General features: G+C 36.1%; 2 protein-coding genes across 2 annotated transcripts; both read right to left on the bottom strand.

Annotated features, from left to right (window-relative positions):
* Positions 1-4584: 4584 nt before the first annotated feature.
* btbd17b (BTB (POZ) domain containing 17b) lies at positions 4585-10390 on the bottom strand. Its single transcript, XM_051106718.1, has 3 exons — positions 10207-10390; positions 8767-9052; positions 4585-7186 (listed from the first exon to the last, which is right to left on the bottom strand). The coding sequence occupies exons 1-3, from the start codon at positions 10388-10390 to the stop codon at positions 6112-6114; spliced, it is 1545 nt and encodes a 514-aa protein (XP_050962675.1). The 3' UTR covers positions 4585-6111.
* Positions 10391-13458: 3068 nt separating this feature from the next.
* Positions 13459-16715, bottom strand: ccdc137 (coiled-coil domain containing 137). Its single transcript, XM_051100215.1, has 6 exons — positions 16548-16715; positions 15391-15518; positions 14645-14852; positions 14082-14161; positions 13914-13993; positions 13459-13827 (listed from the first exon to the last, which is right to left on the bottom strand). The coding sequence occupies exons 1-6, from the start codon at positions 16595-16597 to the stop codon at positions 13639-13641; spliced, it is 735 nt and encodes a 244-aa protein (XP_050956172.1). The 5' UTR covers positions 16598-16715; the 3' UTR covers positions 13459-13638.
* Positions 16716-27317: the final 10602 nt, after the last annotated feature.

The raw sequence follows: 27317 nt of genomic DNA, 5'->3' as shown, positions 1-27317 counted from the left end.
TCAAAATGATCTATTTTTCTTTTATGCCAAAAATCATTAGGTAAAGATCAGTAAAGATCATATTCCATGAAGATATTTGTAAATTTCCTACCGTAAATATATCAAAACTTAATTTTTGATTAATAATATGCATTGCTAAGAACTTAATTTAGCCAACTTTTAAGGTGATTTTCTCAATATTTAGAATTTTTTTTTTTGTTTTTTTTGTTTTTTTTTTGCACCCTTAGATTCCAGATTTTCAAATAGTTGTATTTCGGCTAAATATCGTCCTGTCCTAACAAACCATGCATCAAAAGCTTATTTATGTATGATGATGTATAAATCTTAATTTATGACTGTTTTAGTGGTCCAGGGTCACATATAGAGTACTTGATTGTCTTGTGTTGGTTGTTATAATATCAGTATTGAAGATTAGCCATACATTTTTAATGACAGTAAGCGTTAATGCTAATCTAGGGCACTTTCATTTAGTGAACATACTGTAAAACTCCTAAGTCCATGTACTGCATCTTCTGTGATCTTGTCAAAAATACACTCAACATCTCAGGGTTTGGATGAAATCTGGCATTCATACAACATGAACGGTCAAAGAGTTGTAAATATACACACTACAGCAAATCTTTGAATAATATGTAAAGAATGTCATGGTCATAGCAGTATATGTGCTTTTGATGTGCAATAGAGCTTCAGCGACTGAAGACATGAAAGTTAATGTTTATGGATTAAGTCATGAATGTTACTTATCTGCTGCTGAAAGATATATTGATAAAATGTTAAAAATGCTATTTTATTTTGTATGACAATGTGTCACAACCAAAGCAATAAGGACTTGCATTGCTGGGAGGTTTTGTTAAAAAACAGAGGTAGGGAACGAATATCTATTCTAAGATTTTTATATATAAAACTGTGACAGTAGCTATCACAATAAAACTTACCAGTGATTAAAAATATCATCTGCAGTGTGATTTAAAATTAATTTGTAGTTCGCCTTGGCTTGTAGCAATATCAAGGTGGACAAGCCCAATTTTTTTTTAATAGTTTTTTTTGACATCATAAAATATTTTACTATTTTAGTGTTTTTACTATTTAGTATAGCATATTTGTATATTGAGATAAATGTATTTTTGTCACATCACAAATTATGTAATCCTAATAGATAAAATTCCAAAGTATGACATCACATACTGTACATCTATTTGACACATTCAACACCTACTGTAGGCCTACATTTAAAGAGACAGCAGCAATTCATTCATTTTTAGACTGTAAAAAGTAATTGAGATCATGCAGACAAAGATTATCTGTCTGGACTAATTTGAATCCATGACCCTAGTTCGTGTAAACAGAGAATTGATTAGACACAGGAGATACAATGAGAGGATTGGATTTTGTTCTGCTGAAAGTCTGATTTCACCCTGAGGGAATTTTCCACATTATCCAACGACATGTCCTCTTTACTAGGGAGAAAGAAAAAAAAAACACAAATCAGTTAAATGACTTCATTGGGCATCAGATGCTTAATGAACAATCAAAAAATAAATAGATAAATAAAAATGAAGTACTGTGTGCATCTATATCACTCACCTTCAAAACGAGTTTGAATCCTTCATAATCTGAGATACAAGATGAAGTACACAAGGAAATATGAGCCAGCTGTTGCAATGAAAGTTATTAACATTGCAATATCAGTTCAGGTGTGGTCAGTTTAATCTCTAATGCTGCTCTTGATGAATGAAGTCTGTTTGTGAGATTAGGATTATCCCTCTACCATGTGCAGGGGAATCTGTGACGCACGTTTTCACAGAGCAGTGAAGTAGAGTCAGTGGGTTTCAGTTCAGACCAAACGAGTTTAAAAATCTGCGTCAATATGTTTCTCACTCTTGAATTTGAATCGATTAGGTATCTGATTTTTATTTGCAGTTAGTCCGCAAACAAAAATGTTGAGTAAGTTATATAAGTTTGTTATGCTGGTTGAAAGTCTCTTCACATCCCGATAGCAATCAATCAAGTTAAGTTAAGCTAAATGCATTTCTATGTATTTCTTTATTCTGTGGAAGGCGTAGGACCAAAAAATGTTCGTCCAATCAAAACTCTCGGTTCGAACGCTTTGAATGGTTTTCCTACCTGCCTGTCAAAAATGTATTTGCATACCTCTGCGCACACACGATACGTCTTTAGCGCGTTCACAAACGCTTTTGCAGATAAATTGCGAATGGCGGGCAAACCTGATCTTAAAAAAACTGATAGAATAGAAAAAGAATAGAGCAAGCATTATTTTAGCATTATGTTTTTAATGTTTTTTTGTTTTGTTTTTTTTTTTTTTTTTGCTTTTTGTTAATTGTATGATAAATAAGAAGAAAACATATAGAAAAAATAGAACATAAAGAATAGAGAAGCTAATTAGCTATTTTAAAAAAAAATAGAATTAGAATAGAGAGTGCTATGGTTAGAGGGTCAAATAAAGATGAAAGAGATGTGCTTTTAACTGATTTTTTAAGATGGCCAAAGACTCAGCTGCTCGGATTGAGTAGGTCATTCCACCAGAAGGGAACATTTATGGTATAAATCATTTAAAACACAAGATGAAGAGAAGGGTTTCTTTTGCAGAGACTGTATTATTGTCTCAATTGGTGTCTCCACAGTCCGATGACATTTCCTGATTGAGCAGTATTGACAGATAACACATTCCCTCCAACACTGATTACATAAAGCTGTTTCCATTAATGACCTCTAGCAACACTGAACCAAGTGTTGACTATCACACTACTAAAACTATGTCTAAAGTATGCAGCATGGACATTATGTGTATGCATAGAACACCTGGTTTACCTAGAACATTTCACAAAATTTGTATTATTCAACAGAGCACTGTTTGTGTAATATATCCAGCAGTGCAATGTTAGATGCATGTTAAGCATGATTTTAAATATCTTTCTTGACCTACTAAATGATCAGATTAAAAGTTCTAATGTTATTACGCACAAACAACATACATATTTTTACTGCATTTTTCACTGCGCTGTTTGATTTTATTCTGTAGTCTGTAGTATACAGTCTATATATGCTGCAGTAAGATAGTATTCTATTCCAAACATACTGTAGCTTGAGCATCATGTTTCTTTTCCCAACATGCACCTGCCCAGCATCCATAATCATTCCAGCAGCTGCTTCTAAATGCTGCGTTTGCACTGCTGCGCTGCAGTTGGCTTTCTAATACTTATCTTCTGATAGCTTTACTCCAGCCAAATGGGCATCATGAAACCTGTCAACACGAAAGTCAGCGTCTGCATACCAGCAGCCAGCCTTTAAACCACTCTCTTAATTCTAATGGCTCGATGGCTCAATAGCGTGTACCACTTTTTGACCACAAGAGGGCAATGAGAGAACAGATGATGACGTTTCAGTTCCTTGTGATTCAGAGTCTTTAACAACCACTTTGAATTCATTTTTAAGGAAAGACACTAAATGTAAAAAGGTATCTCTTTATGCCCTGCCATAAATCAGAAAAGCCAGAAAAAAAAATAAATAAAAATAAAATCACCATATCTTATGAACTAAAGTGTTATATATATAAACAAGGTGAATATTACATGAACAAACTCCTCCTAAACCTGAAAGGTCTGGTGTATTTAAGTAATAATAAAGGAGAGATTTCAGGCTCAGACACAAACAAATAAACTGTAATAAAACATACACTAAAATGTACATTTTGGATGTTTTCTGTCCATTAGTATGAAAGGAGAAATGGCCAGTGCCTGAAAAACACTGAATATAAAATAGAAAATAAATATGTTTTCTTAAATGCATTTCCCCCAGAAACATCACAGCTTTATAAAGTAGAACCAATGCATAACCTTAGTCTTGGTAATGAACAGACACAGTAGTTTGTGGGTTAATAAATTGTGATTTTAATGAAAATTAACATGAATTGCAATATAACATAAGTGAGTAAAAGATCAATTCCGAATATTATATAAGTAACATAATCTGTGCAAATGCATTAATCAATCATCAAAGAACAATTTTGAGTTTTTTAATTTTTTTTTTTCATTTAATGAAAGCAATCAGCATGCTCACCGTACAATTTAAGGGATGATAATTTGAATTCCAACATGGCAAAATTACAAATGTGACTATGGTCATTTCCAGGTACAATTAACTTAGGGTGATAAATTAGCTTTCATGCATCAGGGTGATAAATTAGCTTTCATGCATCATGGTAAAAAATAGGTTACTTAAGTAACCATTCACAACCCATTTTACCTCTGTATTTTACCTATTTCCAAACTTAAACTTCATATTAAATGAGAAAAAGAAGGGTGGACTTTGATTTTATTCACTGGGAATTGGCTGAATGGTAAATAATGGGTTTTGCACACCACCAGAATGCAACAAGAAAATCTATGAAAGTGGGTTCACTTTATTTCATTTTGACATCAACAATAAAATTGAGTGCTGAGTCTATGAGTGTGAAATCAAATTTTAAATCTGTACCTTGAATGCAATGTAAGTCTTTGGAAAAAAAAACGTCAAAATCCATAAATGTAAATATCCACCTTTTTCCTGAACGCGGAAGTCTCGCCCGACTGGAACGATGATATACATTTCCGGTGTCTGGTGTTTCTAGTCAAATTAACGTATTTTCCGAGCCGATTATAGACCATTTCGCTAGATGTAAACAACACTGGTCTTTTTTCTTATTTCACATATACAAATACATCTTAAAGGTGCTAATGTAACATTTTCATCCAGTCAAATGTTATGCTGGTTGTATTTTTTGTGATGTTTGTGTAAAGTAAAAAAAAAAGGAAAGTGTATCGGGACCAGTATGTTTACATCTAGTGAAATGGTCTATATAGCGTGAAACTTGTGAAATAATGGCGCCATCGTTTTATCACTTCACACTGTCGCAATGTCCGTCTTTTTGCAGTAACTATGAGTGTATAGAAGCTTATATTTTATCCCCCAGAACGTGATTTTTAACAAGGGACGGAAACGCTATTGGGCTAGTTTTGAGTAACAATTGGGTTTTTTTGTAAAAACCTCTGTAGATGACATGGAGTAACGCGAGGTTAGCTGCATTGAAAACAGATGAGGGCACATACAGCGCCCGATCAAGGCGAAGTTTGTGGGATTTCGTCCACATAACGATGAGAGCACACATTTTAACACATCATTTTATTGTTTCACACATAGTATTGCAACATTAGCTCTGCAAGCCATGCTCTTTGGGTTGTACTAAGACTGGGAAAGAAACATTTGGAGTTCTATAGACTGTTAAAAGTTATAACAAATCAAGGAGAAGAGTGCAAAAAACAGTTTGAGGAACAAAAGGCGTTGTGGTTGGCCAAACTTAACCAGGATTTCCAGTGCAAGAATCTTGACAACATTCATATTTGTTCTTATTATTTCCAGTCAGGTGAAATATTAGGCTGATGTCTTAATTAATACTGCTCGTATGTATTTTTACCACCTGTTAGCTTTAGTTTGTCAAAATATTACTTCCATTCTTGCTTACTGAGTCCTTCTCTATATGATTTAGCAGCTGCTGCACAATTTTTCCGTGGTTTAGACAGAATAAATTTGCAGAGCAACATATTCAGTAGTACATTAAGCATGTAATCCATGCTGTTGTTTACATCTGAGTATTGCCAATATGGCCGTGCATCCAGGTAACTGACCAAACTGTGACATAAGTGCAAACCCTCTATTCCTTAAGTTCATTGCTGTTACTTTAGCAGCAAACAACAGCACAGCTAAACTAATTTTTTTTAATCTTTTTAACCCTGTTTTAACATGGATTTTTATAGAGACATGAAGTGTTTCTCAACTCTGGTCCTGGGCGCCCCCCAGCACTGCACATTTTGTATGTCTCCCTTATCTGACACACCCATTTCAGGTCCTGGAATTTCTTCTAATAAGCTCATGAGAAAATCAGGTATGTTTGATTAGGGAGACACACAAAATGTGAGAAACACTGACCTAAACGAAAGTTAGAAACCAACATGGCGGCGCTCGTCGGTTACTCAGGAAAAAGGTGGATATTTGGACACATAAAACTTGCCCTCAAAGCTATGGGCTTCAGAAATCATTGGTAGAGGAACTAGACTTTTACTTTTTTGCTACTATGAGGCTGTGATAGAGGGGCTTCACAATAATATGCAGGTAGAGCGAGCTGTCAATTAGGTACTCAGATGCTCTACGCTGCAGGTCTGCTTCCAACAGGAAGTCTCCCGCCTCTTCCGTACTCTGGTGGAAATTGTAGACGTGGCGGACCACCACCTTCCCCTGCTTCCGGGCCGAAACGATGACAGTCTTTTGAAAGCTGACGCCAGCAAAGTCTGGGCTCGAGGTGGCCGGTGTGACGATGATCCGCGGACGCCCTCCATCGGTACGAGTGGGCTGGAGAGACCCCTGCTCCGGATAAGCGGATCGCACGCTTAGAGGAAGCCAACGTGGAGAGAAAAGAGCGTTCCAGGTCACGCGTTTACTAGCGTCGTAGCCACTCGGTCCAAGTTGAGTCTGAAAACTGAAGCTGCGGTCATCCCGTGTTGGGTTGTTGATCACCCACGGGGAGCCCCATGATGGCGACAGATAGTTGCGTGGCGTAAAGAGGCTGCAGTTTACGTCGAAGTACTTTGCGAGCTGGACGGGTGAGGCTGCGTGGAACTGAAAGGCTAGGAAGAGCAGATCGCGTACCGATTCGTAATATTTCAACATTACAGATGACTTCTTCTGCAAGTGGAACAAGTGTTGAGGTGATATCATGGCGTACCGTATTGCCTTAAGCGCATTCTCTGCCGTCTCACCTGAAGGCTGGTTTTGGTTGATCCAGGCTTCCAGAGCTTCGTACAGCTCTAGTTCACTCTGCAGAACCAGATCTGAACGCTGCAGCAAGGAAAGCAGCAGTTCCTCGCCCACGGAGCTCCATTCGGCACTCTGTAGAACGGATGACAGGTTCCAGGACAGGTACTGCAGGCAGCTGTTCTGCAGGGTCACATCCCCGATCTGCACGGCGTACTGGTACCAGCTCACCACGTGGCCTGTGTGGGAGTCGCTGGACAGGTGCTGGGTCATGTATTGGGTGAGACCCTGCTGGAGGTCCCACACGTGGTACTTGCTGGCGAGCTTGTGTAGAGGAATGGCTTGGTTCAGACGCACTGTGATGTCACCACAATATAAGTACCTGCAGGGAAAGAGGTCAGATTGGAAAAATCAACCTTCACATTGATGTTTTACCTTGAATTTCTTTGATTAGCCTGAGACTGTATCTCCATAGCCTCTGGAGAATGATAATGTAAAACAATTGAATGCTAGACTAAATGGTGCACAAATCATTGTCAGTTTATTTTTCTGACAAAATGTCTAGTTGTAGGTTAAAACATGGAGATATTCACGAACTACCATTGTGTCCAGTGTACTTTGGTTGCATTAGTTTCATTCCTACTCTTGTCATAATATTCACTACTGGTATAGTAGTAACATATTAAATAAATACATAAATAAAATAAAAATAAAAATAGAATATATAAATTTAGAAAAAATGCAGTATAAAAATAAATAAATAAAACAAGAAGTAGTACAAAAATAATAATAGCACAAGTATTTTTTTTGTTGTTGTTTTTTTTGAAAATCTACAATATAAAATAAACAACAAAAAAAATCTACAATATAAAATAAAAAATAGGATATGTAAATGTAATAATATTCAATACTATAGTGAATGTAATGTTTAAATACTTGGTTTAAATTTCCCTCCAAATCTACAATATAAAATAAAATAAAAACAATAAAAAAAATCTACAATATAAAATAAAAAGTAGGATATATAAATAATAATATTCACTACTGTAGTATATTAGTGAATGCAATGTTTAAATACTTGGTTTAAATTTTCCTTCAGATGTGATTTAGAAAATAAAATAAAATAAATAAAAACAATAGACTATATAAATAAAATAAAAGCATTTAGTTGAAAATCTACAATATAAAATAAAATAAAAAGCAATAAAACATCTACAATATAAAATAAACAAACTGTAAATATAAATAAAAAACATTCACTACTAGAGTATAGTAGTATTTCATTTGTTAAAAATCAACTATATAAAATAGAATAATAAATAAATAAAACCAAAAATAAAAACAATAGCATATATAAATAACAGAAAAGCATTTTGTTGACAATCTACAATATAACAAAAAAACTATAAAACAAATTTTATATAAAATAAAGGCATTTTGTTGAAAATCAACAATATAACAAAAAACAAAATACATTTAAAAAAAACTACAATATCATTTTTGAAAAAAAATCTACAATGAAAAATAGAAATAGGATATCAAATATAAGCATATTGTTGAAAATCTACAATAAAAAAAATAATATAAATAAAAATAAAATGTTTTTGAAAAACTAGAATAGAAATATAATTTCTAGAAATAGAAATAACATTTAATCTTTTGCTCTGTTTCTTCACAGTACAACTCCACAAGAGAAAGTGAATCTAACAAAATGAGATCATTACTTGGGAAAAAGATTACATCATAGGCTTTTTCCGAGAAACGCCAGTTGGTTGCTCCCAGTTATTGGAGTGTCATGGTTTATTGATTATAGATTTAGTTTGCTAACTGTAAGGTTGTAGGTTCAAGGGTAACGAATAAGCAATCACCTCAACCCTATGTTGCTCCATGGGGATTGTGCTTGTAATAAGTGTTCTGTAAATCACTTTCGATAGAAATTTTGCTAAATGAACAATCACCCACCTAATGAACTTATCAAAGACAGCCGCACAGTCTGGCGTCTCTCTGAGAACCATCGCAGTGGAGTTACGGGTCTGGAGGAGCTCATCAAACACGTCGCTCTGTAGGGTCAAGACCAGCGAGTGGACCTGGATCACCTTCACTTCGTCCGTGTTCAAGGTCTGAACGCGCAGGATCACGTCGCTGCCATTTCCCTGGGTCAGCAGGGCCTCCATGCGCTGCACCAGCGCCATTGAATGGTTCAACGTGGTAGCGCTGTTCTCCAACACCACATCCGACTTCAATGCAGCTGCAGGACAGAAACAGGACATTTGTGACCCTGGATTACAGAGTTGTAAGTAGCACAGGTATATTTGTAGCAATAGCCAAAATTATCAATATTTCTTTTATGCCAGAAATCATTAGGATATTAAGTAAAGATCATGTTCCATGAAGATATTTTGTAAATTTCCTACTGTAAATATGTCAAAACTTAATTTTTGAGTAGTAATATGCATTGCTAAGAACTTCATTTGCACAACTTTAAAGGCGATTTTCACAGTATTTAGATTTCCAGATTCTCAAATAGTTGTATTTCTGTCAATTATTATCAGATGATGAATAAACCTCAATTTCAGAAAATTGACCCTTATGATGGTTTTGTGGTCCAGGGCCACATTTGTGAGCAGAACGGAGGAAGAAAGAAGGCTTTTTAATATCGCACAACTTCAGGAAAAACAAGAACAATGTGTATTATGAGGAGTTTCGATGTTCTTGCATGTATTTGCACTGCATATTTTACCAGTTGAATAATTTATGAACATAATCTTTTCAAATAATTGTAGCCATTTGTGCTTGTATGTCATCTATATAGTTGGAACCAGTGTCATGAATTCAAAACACATCCAAAAACTGGTTTTCATTCAGTTCTTTTTGGCACTGAACTGCAAATTTTCCTTTTTCCAAGTAATCAAAGGCATGTAAAACTAAGTATTACAGCAATTATATTGCATTTCGGTTTTCAAAGGCACTTTTAGTGTGAAAGAGCCAGAGTTCAAGCCGAGAAAAGGAGGAAAAAGTCTGAATACAAAATCACAAGCTAGACTTTAATGAAAGGCTCCGACTGCCGCTCGCTGCTCTTCAAGTCATGTGACTCATTCACTCACGCCTGACAGTTTGATCAGTTCACTCATTTGAAAGCTACTGCATTTCCTGTAAAGATGGTGAACTGTGCAGCATTGTCTATATAAATTAGTACTTACAAGCTTTTATGCTAAATAAATAATGCTTTTATAATATATAAGACATATTGTGCTTTTGTGGGAATAATGCAAATACTGTATAGAAAATGACCAAAAAAAGTCCTAATATGTGCTCTGATCATATTACTGATAATTCAATGTTAATGTAACATACAGAAATATATGGCTATTCTAGCAACTACTAAAAAATCTATGGTCTTACCTCCCACACAAAGTGCAACACAAAGGTTGGCCAGATAGACCACAGCAGGAGCGCTTCCTCCAGAGTTCACCATCTCTCGTCCTGTATTAATGTCGTCCTTCCCTGCCTTCTCTCTCTCGGTATGTGCTGCCCAGTCTCCCTGTCCCACACTCTTTATGTAGGACGCTGGCACACCGCTGAGCATCTCTCTGCCTCATGAAGCCCATTGATTGGTGGAATCCGGCTGGGCCGTTGCCATGACGACTGCTTTGATTGTGAGTTTCTCCTCTTTCAATGTTACATGATATCGATCTGTGGCACTGGGCTGCCGCGTGTTTGGACTGAAGTGGGCGTCTGGAGTGGGAGGCGCTCTACACATGGGGGCTATTGCTACTGTATTAGCTCAAATAAAAGAAAAGAACACACTGGAAGATGAATATTATTGCACGCTGTTGCACAATGTTTAGTTGCACAGAAGATATCTATTTAGTAACATCTTAAAAGACAAACGCATTCACAAATTGCAGATTAGATGAATAAATACTCATTCTATGCAATATAACCACTTGATACAAGTAAAATTAAATGGGAGAGCATAATAGGAAACTAAACCATCTCAAAGCAAATCTATTACAAAGAAAAATGTTGTAGTTTTGTTTTTTAAAAATGTAGATGCATGTTTAATATCACACATGTAGCAGCCTAATATGGCTGTAAGCACAGCGTGCCGATATACAGTCATATTGCACAGATTTGAGTGTGATATTGCATTTATACAACAATTCGACAGCATAAGTTTGTAAATACACAAGAAACAACAACAGTGTCTTTAAAAACCCTCTTTCCATGTATTCAAATCTCAGTTTGACAGCTGAGCCCAAGCCTCCTTAACTAAATTGAAAACATCCATTTAGAACTAGTAATGAAGGAACAATCGGTTGCTTCATTGAAAGCTTATTGCATTATTGTAATAAAAGCTCACTGTATTATGTTGAGAATTATGAGAGAGAGATGGAGTGAGCGAGTGTGATTACCTGCATCTGGTACAGCATTCATTCTTCAGATCAATCTCATATTCACAATGAAACATTAGATTGAATGTACTTGTAGGACAGCGATATCTATGTCGTACTATCCTTTCATCTGTTAAGGGTGATTTCCGATGAGAGCACTGCTCCGTTCATTTGTTGGTTGCATCTTACAAGCTGTTGTTGAAAGTAAAAAATGACTTCCTTGTTTACAACCTATTTTAATATAAATGTCTCTCACTCTTAAATCTTGTCACCATCTAATGGCGGACTAATGTAACTAAAAGCACCATCATGAACACACCGTTTCCCAATACTAAATACTATTATTAAACACTAGTATTATTTATATACAATATTATTTATTAAATAATAACGTTTAATAATCAACAAGAGCCATCATAAGAGTTGATAGTCAATTCAGTCAAAAGTACAAAGGCAACACTCTGATATTATAGCATTAAATTTACTAGGGCTGTCAGTTTAACGTATTAACTTAATTAGTTATGAAAAATAACGCCAATAAAATATTTTAATGCAGTTAACGCACTGGCCCTGCCCCCAGACCTGTACATCATCTTATATTTCATACAGTTGACTGCTGACAAATATGATGTAGGGTAACAACTCCACAAATGCAGTTATGCCCTAAAATTCAAGATATTGGCGCAAAAATGCCCCTGTATGTTTTTTGTCTCATATTTATATATATCACATCACAGGAATCACACGTGCAACAATATGACACCAGTGCTGATTTTGTCCCGATCTATCACAAGCTTAAATGTGATTTTATACAACAGCTCAGTAAATAAGAAGTTGATCATGTGTTATATTTTAAACACAGTATTATGTGATTTTGCTCAGTTTCTCAGACAACATATTACCTTTGAAGCCACAGCAGAATTGTTGCATGTCTCAGAGCAACACAGCGGTGTTTAGTTTCTGAATGAATCTGCGTTTTGACCACCTGCTGGCAGATTCAGTGAATAAAAATAAAAACATTTAATGGTTAGTTCACCAAAAAAAATAAAATAAAAATAATAATAATAATTCGGTCATCATTTACTCACCCTCATGTCGTTTCAAACCTTTCCTTTGTGGAACATAACAGAAGGTATTCTGAAGACTGTTGGTAACAAAGCTGTTTTGGTTACCAATGACTTGCATCGTTTGAACAAAAAATACTGAGATATTTCTCAAATTATCTTATTTTCCATAGTTTACGTTAGGTTGTTGCAGCCTAAATGTTTATGTGTAATAAATTCTATTCTGAATCAAATAAAATAAATTTTATTAAAAAAATTATTTCTTGTTGAAGCTGTCTGCTTGACACTTTAAACAACGACCTTAAATTATCTTTAGGGAGTAATTTCTCAGCCAATTAATTTGCGCTTAATTAATCGAAACATTGTGTAATTAATTAGATTAAAATTTTGAATCGACTGACAGCCCTAAAATTTACATAAAATATAACATTATTTTGTCCTTAGCCAAAACTATTTGCTCTGGAACAAGTAATAGATTAATGAGACCAAAGACCATCCGTTAGATTTAACCAAAAAGAATTATATCTCTGGTTTAACCACTATAGAGACATCAGAGCCAGCAGAAAATTCCGGAAGATCTGGCTAAGGTAAGGCTGCTTTCAGCAGGTTCATGAGCACTGAACGGCCGCTGAGGCCCTGGAGCTCATGTCCGAAAACTAAGCAAATTTTCAAATAGAAGCTCTCTTTATTAACAAACCGCATATTTAACAAGTACATTCTCACCTAAGAACGTAAAACTCTGTGACACAAAAACAGCAAAAAGCATTATTTATTAAATTATAGTGGATTTGGGCATCCACCATGACACCTGTGAGGAATACCATAAGCGGCGTGATACAAATAGTGAAGGGGTTGGAATTCCGGTATCACTAGAATATCACACTCTTCTCAGCCAATCAGATTTGAGGATCAGAAAGAATTGTTGTATAAATATATATATTAACATTTAACATAAATTCATGAATTTTTTACATTTGTTTCATTTTATCATCCTGCAATTGACAATCAATGATCTACTGCTTTAAAAAAGTAATATCACAGTTATCAATCAGGTATAAATTCATAGCACAAAATGTGCAGGATGAGAATAAAACACCTAAATTTATAACACCAGATAAACCATACTTTTTAAAACATAACTATTTAGAATATAGTCATTGTGAATATTAAAAGACCAAATGCATGTGAACTCACTGTGCATTATATAAAAGTGTGAATTTATTAGTTTTTTTGCCTTATACACAGTCCTCCTACATCCACTTGTAAATATTTTATCACAAAATCCATCAATGCAGCATTGTTGACCAGCAGAGGTAGCAAAAATGTACAGAAAAATGAAATATACATATAGTAGATATAGTACAAACAGCAGAGCATCATGTAGAGGTCATGGCAGCCCTCTTCTGCTCTTGTTTGTCTTTCTGCTTCTGCTTCATCTGTCTGTACAGCTTCACCACTCTCTCCCGCTCTTCCTCCATCATCCTCTTCCTCGCCATAGAGGGTTTGCTGACTGAGGCAGGGCTGTGACCCAGGAGGGAGGTCAGGAGAAGACCTTTGGTTGCCCACTGGAGGAAAGATCAGGATGATAATAATGAACAAATAGCATTAATCAGCATCTCAAAAAGGAAGTAAAGGCATGTAAAGAAGTTACCTGAGGTTTGTCTACTGCTTTCTTTGGTTTAACACTCAGTGATGGAGGTGCCATGGCGACCTCTCCAAACTGTACCTCATCTAAAAAGAAGAGAAATGATAAAACATAAATACATTCGGCAATTTGAGCCTAATTTTAAAGGGTAAAGCTCATAACAGTAATGCATACCTTTAAACATCTCCTCCTCTTCAAGTTCCTCTTGCTGGTTAAGCTTCTTTTGCTGTTGCAGAAGTTTGTTTTTATTGAACCTAAAACAAGACAGAGATGTTGGGAATTAACAGGATTTATTTATAGAGAAAACTTAATTACTATATGCATTTGTGCTGAAACTGATTACTCAAATACTGACATGCTTAACTGATTAAATGAGCCACAACAATTAATTTGATTAGCTATAAATCATGAACATAATGCATGTCAACCAGTGTTATTTTTGTATTATAGTTTTGGTTAATATTTTAAATCAGATTTAATTTTTATATTTTGATTTCACTTAAAATTTAGTTAAAGTTTTAGTAATTTTGTTTTATGTTTTTATCATTCTTTTTATTTATGAGTTTTATTTAATGTTTTTTTTTAGGCAACTAGCTGAAATAAAAATACAATAAAATATAATAAATATAATAAAAATGTATATAAAAATACAAAAACAAAATGTAAAATGTATTTGAAGAAACCACCTTTAATGGTTTAGTTTTAGTTAATGATAATTAACCCTGTGTTGAACTAACCTATTTTTTTTGGTAGTTTTCTTTTCTTTGGTCACCTCTTCTTTCTTCAGCTTGACTTCTGGATGACGCTCTGTCTGGCTGTTTGTGAGGAAAAGAACGTGCTCAGTCTCTTCGGTCATGCGGCGGACATAATCCCTCTCTGACTCCTGTCGCCCTCTGCGGAAGTGTGGAACGGGAATATCTCCTGAGAGCATTTTGGGCTTGGAGGCTAAAATAAGAAACATATATGAACATACAGAAAGATGTCCCGTCCATCGCTGCCGTTGCCACTGGCCGTGTCATTGTGCCGTTTTCGTGGGTCACTAGCTTGTCTGTAGACAAAACCCAGACAGCATGCGGCCCACATGATGCACCTCAATTTTTAACCAACTGCATGCAATTGTTTTAACAGAATCCTAGTATGACTAACAATAATGTGTATTGACAATCTTATGAGTGTGAAAGGTCAGATCATGTTAAACCACTGCTTAAAAAAAAAAATCACTACTGGCCCTCCAGGCATATACAATAATTAATATTGACATATTATGTTAAAACTTTCATATCAATAGCACTACCAATATTCAAAGCTTCAATAACTACTTTAGTAAGAGACTTTTCTTTTTTATTCAGAATTAACTATTATAAGTAAACTTAAAATATTATTAAAAATCACTTTTTTTTATGTAAGTCTGTTTTTATTGCGCAGTGCACACTACAGCACCTTGCATTATAATTTAATTTAAAAAAATTGTGTTAGACTGTACCTTTTTTCCTCTTTTGGGAGCCCTGCTTCATCATCTCTTGACTCTTCATGATTTCACGCAATCGACTAGGAATATGCTGGAGGTGGTCGTCTGATGCAGGATCTAAATTTTTCTTTGCCTTCTTTTTACTAATTAATGACAAGAAACTTTACAATTAGACATGAACCTCAATCAAATGACTAAAAAGCAATGTTTGAGCAATGCTAAAGAGTGCAACTGGGAAGGAACAAAATGGTTTTCTACAAGGATGCTGAGGACTGAGCGAAGGTTCCTATTTTGTAAATACATGAGAAAAAAAAACTACAATTAATTTCTTTAAAAAATATAAAACAGAATAAACAACATTTTTAGAACTATATGTGACACTGGACCACAAAACCAGTCATAAGTAGCACGGGTATATTTGTAGCAATAGTCAACAATACTTTGAAAGGGTCAAAATTATAGATTTTTTTTTTATGCCAAAAATCATTAGGGTATTAAAGATCATGGTCCATGAAGATATACTGTAAAATTCCTACTGTGAATATATCAAAACTTAATTTTTTATTAGTAATATGCATTGCTAAGAACATACTTTGGACAACTTTAAAGGCAATTTTTCTCAAAATGTTTTTTTTTTTCACCCTCAGATTCCAGATATTTAAATAGCTGTACCTCAGCCAAATATTGTCCTATCCTAACAAACCATACATCAACGGAAAGTTTATTTGTTCATCTTTCAGTATAATTTCCCTTGACCCTTATGACTGGTTTTGTGGTCCTGGATCACATATACAAGGGTAACACAACAACAACAAAACATTTTGATCTATGAATACATGAAGGTGTCTATGAAGTCTATGAAGGTGGCATTTTCTGGTTTTCAAAACACATAGTTGATATTCATATATTTTCCCGTTAAGGTTAGGCTGTGTAATAGGAAGCAGGTTACTAAACATAACATCTCTAGGTATAGCAGAAAAAATTAAGCTCTGTAATGCCTTCGCCATTTTCTGTCAATCCATATGACGTATATGGTTAAAATGAATCATTTTAGATGCTGCTTGTTAATTTTCTTCTATTTATTAATGTTTATCACTTGACATGATTTTCAGACATAGCCACAAATCTCTCCGAAACACCGTAATTGAAGAAGCCTTAAGCGTCTGATTTACCTGAACTGCTTCTCATTCTTCTGTTGTTTGAGTTGTTTTTCTGTTTTCATTATGTACTTTTAAATAAATAGCTTTTCCCCCGTTGACTGTAAACTCGTGGTGTGTTTCTCCTGTTAGTCTTCTTCTACGCTGCGGAGATCAGCAGCACGTCAGTGCGTTACTGCCACTCACTGGCCGATGAAGGAACTCGCACCTTCTTCGCGGGCTCTGAGTCTGAGGTAAATTATATTTTTCGATTTTGTCAGGTCAAAAACACATAATTCATGGCGTTTTAGTGAGTTTCTTATCGGTGCCCGTTTCTTTCTTGTGATTTCAACGAAAATGTGAGTATCCAAGTTTACTAACTTAGTTTTCTGATTTATTTTCTCATCTGTTGCAATATTATTTACCGCTCACGACGGCCACTGTATGATCATCACCGTAATTAATTCATTTGCTTAATTATTTACGCAATCTTAACAATTAAGATAAATGTAACTGTTCATGAACACACATCCAAACAATAGAAGAGATTTCACACTCTAAAGTCCTGGGTTAAAAACAACCCTTACGAAATTAACCATGGTTTTACTACAAATAAAACCATGGGTACTATATTTAAATTAGCCATGGGTTTGCGTGGATTTGTACTAAAACTGTGGTTATATAAATGATTGTCAATATGCCAAAAAACATGGTTACTACAATTTTACTATATTAAAACCATGGGTTATTTGGTAATTCAGCACTGGGTAAATATTGGACAGAACACATGCTGGGTTATTTTGACCCAGCTAGTTGGGTTAAAGGTTTTTACCCAACCTGCTGGGTTGTTTTATTTAAGTCAGCTATTGCTAACAAATTATTATACTTTTAGCTTAAAATGGGCTGGAAATTAAAAATCACACGCAGAATTATAGAGGCAACGGCAGTTAGCAGACAACAGCAGACAAATTGAATTTATCTGGATAAATACAGCAAAGTTTACAATATTACATACATTTAAACTTGTGTAACAAGCATTTTAGAAATAAAAAAATTAACATTTAAAAGTAGCATTTTAATTTAAGTGTAGTCAACTGTTCTCTGTAATCACTTTCATTGAAATAGTGCTAATTTTCATGCCAGGGTGTCGCCAAATTCTGAGCCGGTGATGGGCTGCTGTTCACCGGGGGAATGAACCTCAGACCACCGCCTTGCGTTTGACTAATAGCTGAAAGATGCCATGACTTACTCCATAACCTGCCTATAAACAAACAGTACTGAGATTAGAGAACATAATTTTAACAAACTAAATTAAATTCAGTATTATAACGAATAAAATCAGTTTATGTTATGCAATGGAAAAGGCATTTGCATCATGTGAAACGACCACTGCTTATGCAGCTGACTGGCATCTCGTCCTTGTATGTTGCGTTGCATAAAATAATATAATTTACAGCACAGTAAAGACTTAAATGAAATAAAATGTATACAAATCTTTATTTTCCTTAAAGAAGTGGAAAATCGGCATGCTGGGAACTGCTCTCTCCTGTAGAGGACGCAAAAAGCCCACGCTCTGACTGTAATTCAGCAGCTGGGTTGTTTCATTGGAGATTTGCTCAATCCAGCGGTTGAGTAGAAAAAATAACCCAATATTTAATAATCCATTAAAAATGACCCAGCAGTTTAGTGACAGAAGAACTACCCAGCACCTGGGTAAAAAAATAAAACTAAATAATAAAAATAACCCAATAAAAAGACCCAACAAGCTGAACCCAGCATTTGGGTTAAAAAAAAAAATAAAAAAAAAAATAAATAAATAACCCAGCATTTTTTAGAGTGCAGAAAAACTACCCAGCACTTCAGTAAAAGTATTAAAAATATCCCAATAAAATGACCCAACAGGCTGAACCCAGCATTTGAGTTAAAAAATAACCCAGCAAATTAGACTGCAGTCACATCCAAATGAAAAGGCGAGCCTAAATCAAATCGCAGATGTCCTGTGTTAATAATTGTAACCCTAATTTCATTGGGGAAAAACCAATATAATTTTAATAGTGCTTTAGTTCCTTCCTGTTCCTGGCTTTGTTGACCTGTCTTTCTGGACTTGTCTGAATCGCATATTTCCTCTTTCCTTTATTTCTGATACTGTTGGATCAAACTTTTTCTTTGACTCCAACATTTTAATCAGGAACAACTACCACACCTTTCCTTCTTTAGTGCATCCACATCCGTTAAAAAATTTGGTTCTGAACATGTGATTTCAGATTAACGTCATAAGGTGCTCTCTTCAGTGTGCAAGTTCAATGTCCTGTGAATTCATGACCAACTAAGATGACAAAATTATGGAATACACAGTATAATTAAGTGTCATCTGGGGAAAAATGCTTAAATGTCAATTTCTTATATCATATAGAGGGTTTGCACTTAGGTCATGATTTATGTAAATGTAAATGTACAACTGAATATGTTATTCTGCTCATTTCCGCTGTTTAAACCACATAAAAAAAACATGTGGAAGCTGCTAAATTATATAGAGAATGGCTTGGTAAGCAGGAAAGGCCGCAATATTTTGACAAACTAAAATTAATATGTGGTAAAGATTAATTAAGTCTTAATTAAGATATTAGCCTTATATTTCACCTACCTGTCCGGAAATGATAAGAACAAACACCAATGTTGTCAAGATTCTTGCCCTGGAAATCCTAGTTCAGTTTGGCCAACCACTAATGCCTTTTGTTCCTCAGACAGTTTTTTGCACGCTTCTCCTTGATTTATCATCATTTTTGGCAGTCTATAGTACTCCAAATCTTTTTTCCGTTCCGACCAGTTAGTACAGCCCAAAACATGACAATAATTGACCATTTTCAGCAGCAATAATCAGCAAAATGTGCACATTTCATTCAGTTTAGTGGCATTGTTTACATTCAGTGTCACCAATATGGCCGATTGATGACATATCATGAAAACACTCTATAGGCTTTTATGAATACATTTAATATCACATTTATGAAACTTTAACCTAACTCTTGAGAGTTTTTCTTGAGAGAGACAAACTCAGCAGTCAACAGTTTGTCCAGTTTTTAGACATGAGCAAGGAAAAGATGCTATTACAGATATTCCCAGCAGGCACACAATGTCATAAGACGTTGATATTTGGTTATATTTTGATTACAATGTTGGGTGACCAAAATTCAATGTCAATTCAACGTCCAATACCGACATCAGCTGATTGATGACCAGTGCCTGCTGGGTTGCTACTACTTTAGCACACATATAAGTATAAAAAGCAAAACAAATATATTTATTTTGCAATTCAGATTGGGGCATCTAGCGGTGCAGAAATTGCAACTTTAACCTCTTGAGAGTTTTCTTAAGAGTTTTAATATAGGTGTAAAAAATAGATAACATCTGTTTGTAATTCTAAATACTGCATATGACACATAAAGTGTTTTCCAGGCAATGAGGGAGAATAAAAGCGGCATTGGTGTATCACCACAAAACTGGTTTAATAAACTGGGTTCCACTCTTACCATTTCATTAGTTTTATTTTCCAAAGCCTATATACACTCAAAACTCAGGCTCATTCAAACAACCTCTCAAAACCAGCTGACCAAACCTTTCCATGAGCCGGGGACACCCGGATGACCCTCAGTCTCCACCTGAGGGAACAACACGCTCTTTGAGTCCAGAGAGCGGACAGACGATTGTTGACACATTCAGAATGGCCTGACTCACCGTTTCCTGAGAAAGCTCCACTCCCAGGTACCCACAGTGACCTGCCCGCATAGCAGCCTCTTTGTGACCTGTTTACATGCTTATTCCCCAAATGTACTGTATTTTTATACTGTATTTTTAATTGCATAACACTGATTTCCTTGATTTTTTTTTTTTCAGTGGTGAACTGGCTGTTGTTCAGAGAAGGTCACGTCTTTGTGGTCAAGTGGTGCCATGTAGAGCTGAGAAGAAACAAAGGCTTCCAACAACACGTGATGAGACCTAAATAGGAATCATCCTATGCTTTCTGTCAAAATAATTTATGACATAACTCGGGGGGGCACATTCCAGGAAGGGTCACCCAGCCTGTTGGGAAGCACCAGTGAGGAAGGGGAAACAAACACCATAAGGGGTCATCCAGTTTCACCCAAGCTAATCCAAGTTTGGCATGGGTTTTTACGACTGGCGGAGCACTTGCGAGAGTGATATGTCTGGGTTGTTGGTGTATTTAGACAAACTGGTGGATGATTTTAAACATTAGCTCAGAGCTTACATTCGAAACGTATATTATGTGACTAGCATTGTTGTCTGTATTTACAGAGACCTGCTGAGGAACCCTTGAAGATTCCTCCATCAATCTGAAAATTTTCTGAAGTGGACGTCTGTGATGATCTGATCATCTGGCTGTGTTTAAGAGGTCTTAAATACAAAGTTCTTGAAAAATGAAGAGACAGATACTTCATCACATCTCTTGTCTCAACGTAATCTAAATCTCTATTTTTTCGAGACAGCATTGAGTCATGGACAGAAAACTACACGCAAAGCAACTTACATAGTTGATACTGAGTCACCGAGTAGAAAAAACAAGAGAACCAAAAGGCAGTTTTGTCTAGAAACCTATATTTGAAAATTCCACCTCGCTGAACAATCTTAACTCATAAAGTGTCGGATATTTACTGCCAGCTCAGCGTCTCCTCTGTGAATCAAAGTCATGCTCTGGAAATGAATCTTTGGGAACAAGAAGATAGAATCTAGCATGAGTAAATGGTCTAGTCATGCACAGAACAAACTCATCAGTCAACAAATTGCAGTCCAGTTTTTAGACATGAGCAAGGATAAGATGCTACTACAGATATTCCAAGTAGGCACACAATAAGACGTTAATATTTGGTTATATTTTGGTTGCAGTGTCGGGTGACCAAAATTCAATGTCAGTTCAACGTCCAATACCAACGTCAACTAACGTTGATATTTTGTTGTTTTTAGGTTGTGTAACCAAAATCCAAATCCAACAACAATCCAACAAAATCCAACAAGTCAACGTCAAATTCACGTCACATACTGATGTCAACCTGACTTTCATTCGCAACCAAAATGCAACATCTGTCTAACGCTGGGGCCCAATGTCACACTGACATTATATTGACGTCTGGTGCCTGCTGGATTGCTACTACTTTAGCACACATGTAAAAGTATAAAAAACAAATACATTTATTTTGCATTTCAGATTGGGGTGTCCAGCGGTGCAGAAATTGCACACTTCACCTTTAACTTCTGAAGGACCTCATGTCCATTCTGAATTTGGATATCCACAGGAATGCTTTAACCGAGTCAGTTTCGTTTGCTGGGCAAATAATAAATATCCCCCAATGCCAGACGCTTCATTTAAATGGATTCCTTATCACTGGTGGTGGCTGCCTTTCAGAAAATTATTTTATTTCTAAAATAGCCTTGAGCTAATATTTACAGATGCTAAAGAAGGCACTTGTGGTGAAAGAGAGCACAGGATGAGCCCTAGCTCTGAGTTAAGCCTCCAGATACCACACGGCTCCAAAACGGATGAAACTGGCCACTGACGCAAATCCTGAGAGACAGTGTGCAATCCAAGACACCGCCACATATTTCCATCTTCTGTGTGTCTCTGTCTTGTATTTTTTTTTATGTCTCTGTTAACAGGACTTCTCAGAAGTGAATGCAATGTGTCATTATGTTACATTACAGGCTCTATAAATAGTCATCATGCATCTTTGTTTTGTATGTCTATGGATAAAGTGGCACTAAAAAGTTTTTGGACACCAAAGATGCAATTAAAAAAGTATAAATGTCTTTGCATTGCATAACAAAATATCAAAACAAGCGCCTTTTTATATATATATATATATATATATATATATATATGTCACACAAACACTTTTATAGTGAAAACATTTCACAAAATGGCATTTGTTGGTTTCAAAGTATGAAGAAATCATTATACAGGTATGCATATTTTTGTCTACATATATACATATGCTCAAAATAAAGATAAAAGGTCTTAGACACTTTCTGATATTTTGCACCCTCAGACTCCAGATCTCCAAATGGTTGTATCTCAGCCAAATATTGTCCTATCCTAACAAATCAGTGGAAAGCTTATTTATTCTACTTTCTGTGATGTATAAATCCCAATTTATACATTGACTGGTTTTGTGGTTCAGCATCACATTTGGTTATAAATGTTTGAAAAAGTGACTCAAAACATGAAGCATGTGCATCATTATGTTTGCACTTGCCACTTGGTTTGAAAATGTGTGTCTAGTGCAGTTAAACTAAGACATTTTTAAGCTTGACTTTCTAGTTCGTGTCCAAAAGTGTCCAAATACTTTTTGCAGCCACTGTACAAGCTCCTGATTTACATGTACACGTCTACAGATTTTAACTGTAAGAGGAAGGGATGATTACCAAACTTAGGAGGCTGACGCTGCCATTGATTGATCATCTTGCTATAAAGGTAATACCTTCACCACTTCATTATTCAGCATACTCTTAGGCACCAGAGAGGTTATTGGCAATAAATAGTTGTTGTCACTGTGTGAGGTCTTGGGGAAATGATACCTCTGTGTGTGTCCTCTCACATTTACATGCACTCATATTCACATTCCAGGTTTCATACAGACTGTGCAGAGGCGCTGGAGCCGGGATGTCTTGACCAGAGTCTCGTGTCCACTGTCCAGTGTCCACTGTTCCTGTCTAGTACAGGCCAAAGCCAACCGCAGGGAGAGAAAAAAAATGTGTATCAGCAGAATGAAAGATGCAATGGATGTGGGAGGATTTACACAACATCACCATAGAATCACAGCGGAAATTACACACTTCACCTTCAAGTGTGTAATTTCCGTGCCACTAGCAGCACCAAACAGAATTGCAAAAATAATAACCGTTTTGAAACAGTTTTCCTCGTCTGTCCCTCAAATTGCCTGGAAAATACCTGTGCCTTTATATTGTTTGGTACAAAATAGCATCGCTTGCTCGTTTTTGTGGGATTTTACCTCTTGGCAACCTTTATATACTCAAGGTTCCCATGATCTGTCAGCAGCAGGAAGGGGTTTTGAGCTTCGTCCATCCAGTGTCTACACTCTTTCAATGCATCCTTCACGGTGAGCACTGCCCAATTCCCCACCTCGCAATTATGGTTTGTAGGAACAAGTTTCTTAAAATGTCATTTGGCCAGGTTACCAGGTCAGATACAGCATGGCGGTCTCTGAAGTGTCAGTTTCCACATTTAACATATAGAGCAGGCTAAAATAACTGTTCAGACATTAATATTGAATACTTGGACAGCTTGAAATGACCTAGTTTAAACTCTCCTATAACACTTACTCTAAGGGACAGTGAGACGACTTTGTCCCTACAAAGGGATGTGCCAGATAGTGAATTAGTGGCACATTTCCACAGGCAAATTGGACATAATTGAGAGGCTTTTTGTCTTACAGAATGCTTTCTTTAATGCCATCTAGATACTACTTTTACGTCTGGGCTCTCTACTGTGGTACATAATTCCTATACAATTTTCTAAATACAATGGACTCCACTAAAAAGTCTTACCCAGGTTCCAACAAATTAAAGGATTACTGGTTGTTGGCCTCGGGTAACCTAACGCCACAGGAGTGGAAGGGATAGAGTAAGGAGAAAAATGGATTCAACATAGAACAATCAGACTTCTTGTCCTATAGTGTGTAAGGTTTTTTTTTTCTTAGCTGAAAGCCTATCTAGGGCTGACCTCAACTAAAGATTTTTCTGGTCAACTAGTAGTCATTCATTTCAAGCATTAGTTGACTATTAGTTGCATGTTTATTAATTAACCATATAAATCATAATAATGAGCCTTTAATTGCCTACATAGCCAAATAAGCACTCAAGCACACATATAAAGCTTGCCACAGTGCACTGGCAGATATAATAATTATGAATGTTTCAGGGAAAACAGCAAGGAGGCTGCCTTAACATTTTAATTATTTATCGATAAACTAGTGCTTTCTTTGTTTTTATCTTAAGAGATGAAGTGGTAACACTGACTCATCATCTCCAAAGTAGTACATGCACTCCTTTGCACATTTCATACGGATTACATAATCTGAGAATGTTTGTTTTCCATTTGAATTGGTTCATTTGAAGGTAGACATTTCACTCTCTATAGATATTTTTTATGTCTGTAAGGCAAGTATACACAGAGTTTCAAAGTTTTGCATTTAAGTTCACAGAGCATGGCAGAAAGCGCATTTTGTTTGCTCTAATTATTTTACAAAAGCACAACATTTCATTGTTATTGTGAGTGCACACAAATAAACGTAGAGTATTTGCAGATTCAAAAGATATATTATTTTAAGAGTATTTTAAGAGCAAGTGAGCACACCGGTGCCTCCATCTATGCAGTGAGTGCACTATTCATCTTCCACACTCCGCACAGACACTTCAATAGTGCACATTTTTTCTAGGTTAACATTAGATTGAGGGGCCATAGTAAAGTAAAGTTGCTACTACTTACAGATTTCAGATGAAAAGCTATATTTGAGGTTGATGAATAATGGTTCGCATTTGGATGTCTTGCCTGATATACTATATTACCACATAGACCAGATGTTAATGATCCATCCATTACGGACTGCGTGACTTTGTCACTTCCTGTGATTTTTTTTTCTGCGACTAAGCGACTAATAAAATTTTGGTTGACCAAGCATCTTCTCTTTGACTAATGGTTAGTCGACTATTAGGGGGGAGCCCTACTATTATCCTAATTATTTACTTGAAGTAGAGGTCTTCACGGGTCCACTTGTTTCTGAAAACCTAAGGTCCAAGCGAAAACCCAAGTGGGTTCAGGTTTAAAAACTTCTACAAATCCTTCAGATTTGTGAAATCTCGTATTAGTGGCCACAGGTCTTGGGTAATTAAAATAAATGTGCTTTTTCCGAATGGACCCGATAAGAGCCAAATTCTTTTAAACCATCCCAGATGCGTAGCCTACTTGAGTATTTGTGGTAAGTCAATTTTAGCGAAACTCACATAGAAAGTAACACAAATCCATCTTATAGACATGAGATTCATCAGGAAAATCCATTCACTTCATTACGCTGCAGGGTTTTACTTTTTAGTTTGTAGAAGCCCATCACCAGAGACAACGTTGCAGACAATACTAGCGAATAGAGGATTTATTGGATTTATAGAGGATTTATTGGGCTATCGATTTAATTTTTATCAAACAATCACATTTATTTTTCAAATCCGCTGGTCGCATTTTAAAGACAAACTTGGAAATAACAGGTATCTATCAGGCAGGCAAAAATATAAAGTAATAATAAACGGAGCAATTCCAATAGGGTCCTTGCACTGCAGTGCTTGGGCCCTAATAAATAAATAAATAAATAAATAAATGAAAGTAGTGGAGCAACATCCAAATTAGTCAGCAGGAAACCAGGATTTTTTTTGAATGACTGCGGAGCTGCAGGCTGTGCACACGTCAAGGCTGTTTACAGTCAGGTCCAGTCGAGTTTGAAAATAGCCTAAATGCTATGGGTCGGGTCTGTCTCGGGTTCGGGTAAGAAGAGATTCTGGTTGATTGGGGTCAGGTATGGATTTTAGGACCTGAAAAGACCTCTAACTTGAAGTATCCCCTGAGTTTTAGGTATGCTCTAACCTGCTAATAAAATAATTCTTTTGTAATTAACAATAACATACTTAACAGCTGATGTTCATTTATTTAGTTTCATTTGGCATTTCAATCACAATCCACCTTTAGTTCCATCATACACCCCTAGAGGCTCATAACCCTTGTCTTGGAAATTGGAAATCTATACTCAGCAGGGAATCATTGTTATTTGTACAGATAATATGACTCCGGAAATATTTTCATGCTTCATCTTACACTTTCTTACTATAAAGTTTCTGTATTTCACGCATAACTGCCCATGATCGTACGTCCTGTTATTGTACAACTCCAGACATGCAAGACATGTCATCTAGGAATGTGCTTTAAAAAAAAAGAGATGGAAAAAGACTACGACTTCCTATTGGGACACCAGGAGAATGTGCGTGTGATCAGAGAATCCCACAATTTACAGAACTGACAGAAGTGAATTGCATCGGCGAAACCTACAAGCAGTTCAGTACAGAAACACTGAACAGACTTGCAGGTTCCAACACCTGAACATAACAATCTAAATCACCCAGCTGCCAAAGTGAAGAGTGCCACGGAACAATAACAAAGCCGCAGGAGCTACAGAGCTAAATCAGGTCACACGCCACTAGACAAACAAATATACAACCAGCCCTACGAACTTGGTTAATCAAGTTGTAATTGAAACCACAAAGTGCCCAACTGTATATATTTTAGTCAAATAGCCATGATGTTGTAGAAAGTGAATATGGGTTGTACCAGACATACTGCTGCATGACTCACAGTTATAAATACAAAACAAACATTAAGGCACAAAGAATAAAACAAGTCAAAGCTCCACCCTCTCAAACGTCTCCACAGTTTGTGGCTGTGATTCACCGTGATTCAGACTTCCAGGTGCACTTTAGATGTCCAGACGTGCCACTCAGGGGTCAGGAGTGTGACAAAGTGCCGAATTCTGTTGGGGAGCCAATGCCAGGACCGCTCCATCTGTCTGGCATGTGTCAAAAATGACAAGAACCAGTGGAGTCCCTGCAGCAAGACACAGCTCGAGCCAGAGTCAACAACCGGCCTGGAAAGACATGAAAGCTCTTGCTTGAGCACTTTTGCAACAGACTGTAAATGTCATAAATACAGCCCTCAGAGATTTCAATGCACAAACT

The sequence above is a fragment of the Labeo rohita genome, chromosome 3 (genome assembly GCF_022985175.1).
Source record: "Labeo rohita strain BAU-BD-2019 chromosome 3, IGBB_LRoh.1.0, whole genome shotgun sequence".
NCBI classification, from domain to species: Eukaryota; Metazoa; Chordata; class Actinopteri; order Cypriniformes; family Cyprinidae; genus Labeo; species Labeo rohita.
The sequence above is the reverse complement of the archived record's forward strand: the minus strand, read 5'-3'. Positions and strand labels throughout refer to the sequence as shown.